We start from the raw sequence: 10,121 nt of genomic DNA, 5'->3' as shown, positions 1-10,121 counted from the left end.
CATCCTTGTGTCCCCTCTCTTTCCTCCTGGGCTTGTTTCCTACAGTGCCCCTGTCAAGACGACCTAATTGTGGCCTTATCAGACGCTTGCTGTGCACTAATGAGCTGCCTCCCTTCCCCGCTCTGGCCTGTGTGCCAGGCTGAGGGGGGTGCCTGGTGTCGCTCGGGGAGCTGCCCTTGGCTTCCAGCCCCTGGAAACAGCTTCCTGCTGATCCCGCTGGCTGGGCCACGCGGGCGCTGAGCTGGAGCTGGTCGTTAAGGCTTCCCAAGCGCTCGTGCAGCCCTGGCTGCTGCCTGCTCTCTCGTACATCGTGCTGGCACGGGCAGAGTGGATGTTCCCGTCCCGCAGGTGGGAAAGCAGCTTGCTGAGGGACAGGGCGACTTTAGGCAGAAAGGAAGTGGCAAAGCAAGGAGCCAAGCTGGTTCCCTTCTGCACGGGGAGCTCCTAGTGCGCTCTCTCCTGCTGCCCAGCTAGCACCCTGCTGGCATGCAGCTCTGCCTTTTCCTTTAGACTTGCTCCTCCCCAGGAAGCCCACGGGAGAGGAGGAACCCGCACCTCAGACTGTGCTCTGCAGAGGAGCAAAGGGAACCCAGGCCCCATGTGACGCCACGCTCCGATCCCTCCGAGGTCTCCCAGCCTGAGCTCAGGGTGCTGTGCCCTGCATAGGCTGACAATTTGGTGGTACAAATTCCTAGGATCAAAAGCTCCATCTGCTCTGGGCTCCAGGGCCCCTATCACCAGGCAGATGGCTTCATTCCAGCTCTGCTTTTGCAAGAGAAAGCTAAAGCTGAAAGGAAATCTGCTGTGGTCCCAGCCTGATGCCAGGGAACAAGACCCTGAAGGGGGACCAACAGCAGCATCTGCTTGCGCTGCTGTTCAGAGCTGGAGTGCAAGGCTGTGACACCAGGTGGTTCCTTACGGTCTCCCAGGTACTCTGGATGATGCTCGACAATCTCCCCTGGGCATTTCTTAAGGTGCATAGTCCCTCCTTTCCTCTAAAGCTGTGCAGAGCAAGTAAGGTGAGCTTTGTGGGTGTTAAATCTGCCTTACAAGCACTTAGGTCCCTGGCAGTGGATTGTCTTTACTTGGGGACATCTCTGGAGGGCGCCCTTGACTCTGAGGCAGGGCACTAGGCTGCCCTTCCAGCCCCTCCAGCCCTGCCTTTGGGGATCTCGAATTTGGTCCATCAGCTGCTGCTTCCCGTCCAGCTGGGCTCTCTGGGCCCTGTGAGGTAGGAGCCTGTTGCTGGTGGAGGGTTGTCCTTACGAGACTAGACATGTCCCGGGCACCCTTTAACGTGATGCTTGAGCTGCTGCGTGTCAGCAGGGATCCTCTTCCTCTGCAAACCTGGTGTCCTCCAACGCCTGCGAGAGGCTGCCTGGAGGCTCCTGGTGTCCTGGTGGTTGCTAAGGGAGGGAATCTCTTGGCCTCCAGGTCTTGGTGACCTTCTTTTTGCCCTAGTGCAGGCACTGGCACCCTGCGGTATGTAAAACTCGTCGTTTCCCAGCCCACCACAATGGTCAGGGTGTTATTTGTGGCTCTCCTCGTGGCTCTGCTGGGCACTTGCCACTCTTCTAAGGCCTCTTTGAAGAACGAGGCCAAAGAACCTTCATACAGGAGTTTTGCTTGTTTGCTTGCTCCCCGCCCCCTTGCTTGCTGTTTCCTTTAGAGTTGCGAGTCATTTTAATGATTTATTTCATGCACTTTACATAGAAAGAAGCTGTAGCAACAGCCGTGTTCATGAATCCTTACCAGGCAGCTCGCAGTATATTTTGATCTATGTATTGTCCCAGGCACAGTTAAATAAATCTCTCTGCTGGAGAAAAGAGAGACTTTACAGTTTAGCGATGACTGGTAGCAGAGTGGGAATATCAAGGATATATTTAACAAGCCGCTGGATCCTAGACAAACAGCTCCTGCAGCCCAGGGCTCTGCTCCTGCTGGCGCAGCCGGGGCCGGTGCCGGTGCCTTTGCTTTCGGCAGGGACCGCGTCTCCGTGCGCGCTCACGCAGCACCCAGTGACACGGCTATTTCTACGGACTGAAATTTGGACCCAAACCCGCAGACTGGGAGCGGTTAAAACACTCCCAGGCCGAACGCTGCTCTTGTCACATCGCTCTCGATCCGGATTTGGGCCGTTGCGCGCGATGGGCCTGTTTCCCTGCGCGCGCTTCAGGACGTGGGCGATGCACGAGGTGGCCCGGGCTCCCGCAGGGAATTCGGGCCGTTCCACACGGTCGGCAGCCACGCTCAGCGCTGGGCAGGCTTCGCTCCCTCCAAACACCACGGGGTTGGACACAAGTTTCCTTTGCATTAGGGATCAAAGCTTAAAGTATCAGCTGTCCTTTCTCTTGCTCTTGACTTTTCTAAAACATCTGAGCAACTTCTTCTTTAACTTTGTTAAAATCAATCAATCTGACATTTAAATTGTAAGTGAATTTGATAAATAAAGACAGGTTACAAAATGCCACACAATATTTTTTTTTTTAACTTTTCAACTACTTAGGACAAAAAATGTTACAATGCTTGACTTTTCATTTAGTTACATAAATAATTTTTTTATAAATATCTCTTTATAAACAATATATAAATAGCTTTACAACATAAATACATTTATGCATGACATGAATTTACAAACAGCAACGTTATACAGCTGGCTTCATCAGTCTCTTGGAAAAGCACTGTCCCTTGTCTTGGTGAGTGTTTGTATATATAATATATATAAGATAGAGAGCGCTTTTTAAAAAAATAACAAAACCAAAACAGCTGGTGCCATGACTCCTCGTACCGAAAAGAAAAACACAGCCACATCTTTTGTCCATTTCGGGAGGGGGTCTCTGCTCTTCTAGGCGTTGCCTGGGGGATGGCCCTGCACGGCCACGGTGGGAAAAAATGGACTACTGCTCCAACGCCCTGCAAGGAGCAAGAACAAAGTGCCCGTTAGTACTTGCCATGCAGCACCCGTCGCATGTCCCGCGCTGAAACCCCCGCATTAGAATAACCCGGGCGTGGGGGGAGATTTTGCAGTCAGCAGAGGACTCCTCCAAGCCTCTTGCTCATGCTAGTGCTAGAAAGGAGCTAACCGGCTGCTTTCCAGCTCACTGGAAATGGCAGAGATGGAGGGAAGCTGCCTGCTCTGCGCAGTCCTGAGTGTGGCAGGAATCCTGAGGGTCTCGACAGAGCTTCGCTGTTCATCCTGTGCCCCTCTGCCTTAGCCAGACTTTCCACCTGTCTAAAGCTTTGCAGGCCGGAAGGGACTGGATTCAGATGCTGAACGTGGGAGCTCGAAGGGAGCGTGACCCCGGGATCGTTCCACCCCGTCCAGCCCCAAGGTCTCCAGCCCTCGTGCCCGGTAAGGAAGCAGCCGAGGGACCGGGCTGTGGCTGGGGAGGGTCGGACCTGGCCGGGACGGGAGCTAGGCAGGGATGCAGTAAGAATAGGGAAGCATTTTTCCTCATGAGAATTTAATGCAAGAGGATGGTTGTGAGCTGCATCCACAGGACGTGTTTGCCTTTCAGAGCCCTGGGCCGGGTGCTTCCTTGGGAATACTGAGGAGCAGCTGGACAAGGGTCAACGGCAGCAGAGAACCAGCGCCAGCCCCTCCGGGCAGAGCCATGGACCGCGCTAATGTCCTGCACACCCGGCTCTTCCCGCTGCGCTCTCCAGCACACCGGCAGCCCTGGATCCGCTCCTCTCCATGCCCGTCGTGCTGCGGCCCCACAGGAGCCCATTTCTTACAGCGCGGCAGGACCCTGCCAGCTAAGGCCACAGCAAGAGCGTTCACCGCCCTGGGCTGCATGGGGCTGAGGGAGTTTTTGCATAAAACCTGCTGCCAGGGCCAAGGCCCGGGCACAGCTGGCACAGGAGGAGCTGCTGTGTTTCTCCCGCGCTGGTCCCTGTGGGGAAGTGACACTTTCCTTTCTCATCAGTCCCTAAACACCCTGCTGGTAGAGCGCTGTGGGAGAACGCACAGCTCCTCAAGACTTGGTCAGGTGCAGAGGCTGGGTGAGCACAGCACTTTTTTAGGTGTCCTGACATGAGGAGACACCTGAGCAACTTACACGAATATATATATATATATATATTTCTTTTCAGATAAATGATTCAGAGAATGGCTGAGACAGGTGCCTTGCTAATCCTCCTGCCCCAGCAGTGGATTCTTCCCCACTAACTGCCCAGTTACGAGGTCCTGGGTCACCTGTGCCTGACAAGCGTGCGGTGCTCAGCGCAATGGCAGCGTAGGGCTGCGCTGGGGGCCCCTTCTGCAGCCTTCCTGGGGTCTGTGGGTCCAGTTCATGGGGAAAGGGAGCCCTGGGGCCTCCAAGCATCATCGCTTGAGGAAGCTGTTAACTAAGGCAGCGCTTCCAGCGTGTCCTGGGTTGTAGGGGAAGCAGCAGGGGCATCAGCAGGAGGGCATCATTGCAGTTAAGGCCAACGCTGGGGCCCTCCTCTTGGCCAACCAGCGCTCACCAAGGAGGACTCTCTCAGCTGGAAACTCGTTATCTCCAGCCCTGCTGCGCAGCGTCTCCTGCCCGGCAGTGCGGCCGTGGGACATGCCGGCCCCATGCGCCCTGCGGCCGCGCCGGCGTGGAGCTGCTGGCACGGCAGGGATGAGGGCAGATGCTGATGGGAGGCTGCTGCTGGGCAGCGTGCTGGGGAGGTCTTGCTCTGTGCACAGTCTATGCTGCATCTATAGTCTATATGCTGCATCTATAGTCTATATGCTGCGTCTTTAGGGCAGCAGTGGCACTGTGTATAATTACCCCTCACCTTCGGTTTAAAGTGGCTATTTTTAAAGTGGATCTGTGAGATCTCCCCGTGTTACAGGGGACGTGTTTCCGTGTCTTACAGCGGACACGGCCCGTGTGTTTCCGCACGGTGCGCGCCGCAGGGTCGCGGCCGAGCCCCGCGCCGCTCCGCGCCTCCCGCCCGCCCGCCCGCCGCGCGCCCGCACTCACCGCCAGGGGGCGGCCTAGCAGCCGAGGCCGCTCATGGCGCCGATGCGGTCGAGCTTGAGGCCGAAGCAGCCCTTGCCCAGGCCCTTCTTGTGGAGGCCCTTGTGGCGGCGGGCGGGCGGGTCCTGCAGCAGGCGCGTCCAGCCCGCCCGCGGCCGCGCCTCGCCGCGCGCCTCCCGCGCCTCCCGCGGGCCCTGCCCGCCGCCGCCGCCGCGGCCCTTCTCCTTGTCGCGCTCGGCGCCCGCCGCCTCAGGCGACGCCGCCGCCGCTGCCGCCGCCGCTGCGCCGCGGGAGCCCTGCGGGGGAAGAGTGTCAGGGGCCGGCGCCACCACCCCGGCCCCGCGGCGGGTCCCCTTCCCGCCGCTGCCCCCGGTTCGGGTCCCTGCGCCCCCCCAGCGGGCCCCGGGACGGGGGTCTCTACACCCCCCAGTGCTGGGGTCGGTGTCCCCCATTGCACCCCCTGCACAGCATCCCCCCCGTGCTGCGCTTGCCCCCGCATAGGGTCAGTGCCCCCCATAGCACCCCCTGGGTTCGGGGGTCGCTTCTGCCCCCCAGCGGGGGTCAGGACATCCCACCCCCTAACGCCCTCCCCGGCAATGGCTCCCACCACCCCAACCTGCGCACCCTCTACCCGCCTCTCCGAACCAGGACGTCCCACCCGATGCTCCTTGTCCTAGGGCAATTAATGCCCCCCTTCAGGGTCAGGGCATGCCCCTGGGGGTCGCTGCAGCCTCTGTGGGGACTTTCAGGCCCCTTGAGGCTGGCGGGACCCATTGCCGCCCCCAGCCCCGCGCCGGGGGTCGCTGCGCGCGGCCCGGCGGTGACGGACGCCGAGGTCACTGCCCCCGTGCCGGGGTCGCTGACCCTGCGTGGGGCCTCGCTGACCCTGCGTGGGGCCCCCAGTCCTGCAGTTCTGGCTCCCAATTACTGCCCTCCCGCTCGTCACTGCCCCCTTTAACCTCCCAGTCCCATCTCTCTCGGGCTGCAAGCCCTGGGGCCGCTCATCCTCATTTATCTGCCCTTCTCCCTAGCCTGCTCCCCAGGTCCCTATAGAGACCCCCCTCGCTGTCCCACGGATCCTACCCCAGCGCTGTCCAGGGCTCCCTCCCCGGTCCCTGACCCTGCGCCACTGCCAGGCCCCCGGGGCAGTGCCCCCCGTGGCCTCCGGTTCATCCCTCCTTCCCGCGTGGAGCTGCCTTGACACCCGTCCCTGTGGGGCACCCTAGCAGGGGGTGCCCCTTCCCGGGGGGATCCCCCGAGTGCCGCTGCCTGGGGCTGGGTTCCCCGGAGGGGTCCGGCCTCGCACCCAGTGCTCCGTGCACCTGCTCCAGCCCCGCTCCTTCCCGGAGCTCCCGGCGCTCCGGAGAGCCCCGGGGCAAAGCCGCAGAGCAGACGGCTTCCCTGCCTGGCCCCGATGCCGGGGTGAGGGGCGCTCGGCATCCTCCCCCAGCGTGTCCCCGGCCGCGCACCCTGCAGCGGTGCCTGGGACGGGGCGCAGGAGCAGGGGGTCCCCTGGCACCCGCGGAGCTGCAGGGCGGGATGCTTTGCTCTGCCGTGCCCTGCTCGCTGGGGAGGACGGTGTCCCCCCGTGTCCCGCAGCCCCGGGGAGCCCCGGGCGCGAGCGGAGCGGCGGGACGCAGCCCCCCTTACCTTCTGCGGGAGCTGGGACGCCGGCTTCGCCTCCAGCCGCACGGAGAGCAGCGCAAGTAAAAGTCCACCAGCCAGCAAGGGTGAGATCTGCATCCTGCGCGGCAGGGCGAGCGGGGGGCAGCGGCGAGCGGGCGGGAGCCGCGAGAGGCCGGCACCGGCGGCGACTCAAAGTTCGGAGCGGAGCCCCGAGGTGCCTCCTGCCGCCCGCGATGCGCCGAGCTAGTGAACTTGGGCTTTCTGCTTCATTCATTTTATAACCCAACCTGCTTGGTGATGTCATCTAAACAACCAGGTCCAACCCGGCCTCCCACTTCACAATAGCAGGATTTAAGACGGGGGGGGTCGTTCTCCCCTGGCAGGAACAAATGACACATCAGCCCCCGGCGACCGGCTTGGGGAGGTGGAGGGGAAAGACCTAGAAAGAGGGGGGCATTCGGGTGCCTCCCCCTCCACGCCCAGCCCCTCTGCAAGCTGCCCGCCCTCCCCCGGCCCGGCCGAGCTGCCCCCGGCGCCTCTGCCCCCCGCTGTCCCCAGTGACCCCCCGGTGAGGACTACGGGCCAGCCCGGAGCTGGTTCCAGCAGGCGGGGGGCGGGGGGTGCTCTGGGGGGCCTGGAGTCCAAAAGAGAGAAATGAGGGCAAAACACGCTCTTCTGGACACCCAGGGTTAAACCACAATGTGCCCAACCATCACCCCCCAACTTCTCTGGCGAGTCCCCCTTTTCTCTGGGGTGGGGGGACACACTGCCCTCCCCAGCAGTGACTTTGGGGCTTGGGGACGCGAGGGATGCCGGGGGCAGTGGTGCTGCCGTGGGACGCACAGGTGAATCCCTCGGCTTGTGGGGGGGACCAGGGTCCCGGCCAGGATCGGGGTGCTGGATGTTGCCTGGAGGAGGGGGCCCCACAGCTGCTGCCATCCCCCTTTGGTGCCACATGGTCCCTGCTGGGGACAGGAGTGCAGGGGATGAGCCCGCCGGGCTGCAGCGCGGAGGGAGCAGCGCGGCCTCGGGCGCTCCCACCTGTTGTGGGAGCTGGCGACTGGGTGCGGGAGCGGGTTTAATCCTGGAGGAGCCCAGCACCTTGCAGGGGCTCCGGGGCCGCGGGCTCCCCGGGCGCTCGTCCCTTCCCGATTTGGGGACAGGATTTGTGCCCTGCACCAGCCAGGAGCAGCTCTGGGGCTCCAGAGGGGCTGGCGGGAGCTGCCCCTGCTGTGGGTCTGGGGCTCTTGGGGTCCTGGGCATTTCTGCTTGGGAGCAGGGAGGTGTTTCCTGCCCCGCAGCCCGGGCTGCTGGGCATGGGACACTTTGAAGAAGATCGTCTATTTAGCTCCACGTGAACAGGAGCTGGAAAGAGAAGGTCTCGGTGGTTTTTCCATTGTGCCTGCCAGGTGGAGACAATTTGGGCTTTTTGGAGTGCAAAGTTGGGCTTGGGCATTTGTCTGTGTGTAGGCAGATTGAGGCGACGGAGTTAATATATAGCTGAGCCCCAGCGCCAGGTAACTGTGGGTGCCCGCAAAGAGCACAGGGGCCCCCTCACCTCTCTCCTGGGCTGAGCTCTCCCCTGCTCAGAGCTCAGCCCTGCAAAGCCTGGCCTGGAAGGAGGGACAACTTTCCAAGGGCTCCGCAGCACTGCCCCGTCCCCGAGGAGGAAAGGGCTGCACCCCTGGACCCCTCTGCACCCCAGGGATGGCAGTGCCAGCAGCCTGGATGTCACCAGCAGCAGGGGCAGCTCTGTGGCCGGCGGCTGGGCCGGGCTCCTGCTGCCACCCAGCCCGTGCTGGCCCAGGCGCTGCGGGCAGCGGGACAGCGCGCGGAAGGGAAGGGGACAAGGTGCGCGCCCGAAGGGCACATACTTGGGCACATCCGGGGAGGAGAGCGCGGAGCGGGGATCGCGGCAGGCGCCCGGGAACCGCTGGGACACGGCGCAGGGAGCCGGCGGCCGCTCCGCGCTGGCAGCTCCTCCCGGGAGGATTAGAGCATCGCCACAAATCCCACAGCATGGTCAGGTCTCAGCCAGCGCCTGCCCACACGAGGCTCGCGTCGCGCGCTCTTCTGGGGTTTTTGCAAGCGTGGTTTTCATTAGTGTGTTTTCTTTGTCACACTGTGTGGAGCCTCAGTTTTGTGGGGGGGGGAACTGCTCTTTATAAATCCAATTAGTGTTGTTATTCAAATTACCCTGCCTTTTCTGCTGGAACGCGCTGGAGTCGGAGCCGGCACACACAAAGCCATCCCCTTAACTAAAACCAGATCAAATCCACCAGAGCTGTTTCACGGTGACAGGGAGGAGAAGGGGCAGGCGGGAAGGGGCAACAGCTGGTGATTCCTTTGCTTTGTGGCATGAGGGGGGAGCTTGGAAACCTTTACCCCTTGAAGGGCTTGGCAGGATGTTTGTCCAAACTGAGAAGTGGCAGCCTCAGCTCACGTGTGGAAGTACCTGCGTGTGGAGGAGTGGAAGGGACCGGGTCACTGAGGAGGCTGCATCCACTGCTGACTCCCCTGGGCTCCCTCTGTAGCTGTGGAGAGCGAGGAGGGCCCGGGGCGCCTGGGGACGGCTCCCGCTCTCTGGAGGAGCCTCTTGCCTCTGTCCCACTGATGGGGGGACGGACGGAGACTGGCGGCCCCGCTGTGACGCACCAGAGACCCAGGTGGAGCCAAGAACTCTGGGGGAGAGGGGGCATCTCAGGGCTTTTCTGACCCAGGGAAATTGCAGGGTCACCCCGAGGTCTGACGGCTCCTGCTGGGACGGGTTGCTGGGCATCACCCAGAACCAGGACGTTTTGCCTCGCTCTGGAGCGTGCCAGGGTGGGATGGCAAGCTGCAAGTGCTGGAAACTGCCTCCAAGCAGAAAACAGCCCTGCCATAGGGCTAAAAATGGGGAAAACCGAACTGGCAAGTCTTGCCAAAGTAGGGCGAGCCCCTGAGAACGGGGCTGCCTTGGGAGCCGGGGCAGTTGTGAAAACAGCATGAGGTGATTCTGTGGAAAGGGTTTATCACAAGGAAGGGGTGAGCAATCCTTGGGGGCGGGGGTGGATCTTACTGGGTAACACTGGGACTCCAGCTCCTCCTGCTGAAGCTGAGAGCCAAGTTTCAGGCATCTTCCTGAGAATGACTCCCCCAAAGGTTCAAAACCTGACTGATGTCTTCCCACCTCAACCTGTTTAAAAGCAGGACAAAAACATGCTCACAGCAGCAGCAGCAAACAGCCATCCCCCTTTTTTCCCCACTTGCTCTTCATTAGTGTGCGTGTTTCTATATAGATTTGGCTAAATCATTGCCCAGGTTTAAGTTTTTTCTGCTAGAGTGGAAGCTGACTGTAGTATGAGGATTTCTAGCTGATGCCACGTGATAAGACCGTTTGTTTCTTTGCATAAAGGGACATCAGGACAGTGTGTGGACATGATGGAGGCACTGGAACAGCACGCATTTCCCTGCAAGCAATGGCCAACATTAAAAGCCATCAGTTAAGCGGGTTTCAAGCACTATCCCAAAGCCCAGAGGTGCTAATAACAGAGTCTTTGG

General features: G+C 60.9%; 1 protein-coding gene across 1 annotated transcript; it reads right to left on the bottom strand.

The window, feature by feature from the left end:
- Window positions 1-2,515: 2,515 nt before the first annotated feature.
- On the bottom strand, window positions 2,516-6,721 carry NPPC (natriuretic peptide C). Its single transcript, XM_088525596.1, has 3 exons — window positions 6,606-6,721; window positions 4,959-5,251; window positions 2,516-2,913 (listed from the first exon to the last, which is right to left on the bottom strand). The coding sequence occupies exons 1-2, from the start codon at window positions 6,696-6,698 to the stop codon at window positions 4,973-4,975; spliced, it is 372 nt and encodes a 123-aa protein (XP_088381722.1). The 5' UTR covers window positions 6,699-6,721; the 3' UTR covers window positions 2,516-2,913; window positions 4,959-4,972.
- Window positions 6,722-10,121: the final 3,400 nt, after the last annotated feature.

Source organism: Tinamus guttatus, unplaced genomic scaffold (assembly GCF_059628265.1).
Source record: "Tinamus guttatus ecotype Peru unplaced genomic scaffold, ASM5962826v1 Tinamus_guttatus_pri_ptg000227l, whole genome shotgun sequence".
NCBI classification, from domain to species: Eukaryota; Metazoa; Chordata; class Aves; order Tinamiformes; family Tinamidae; genus Tinamus; species Tinamus guttatus.
This window is presented reverse-complemented; position numbering and strand designations above follow the sequence as displayed.

Excerpts from the sequence above, each read along its gene's own strand:
- NPPC (XM_088525596.1), bottom strand. The coding sequence starts at position 6,698 with ATGCAGATCTCACCCTTGCTGGCTGGTGGACTTTTACTTGCGCTGCTC. Across the intron at positions 5,252-6,605 it reads CGTCCCAGCTCCCGCAGAAG|GGCTCCCGCGGCGCAGCGGC; the intron begins GTAAGGGGGGCT and ends CTTCCCCCGCAG.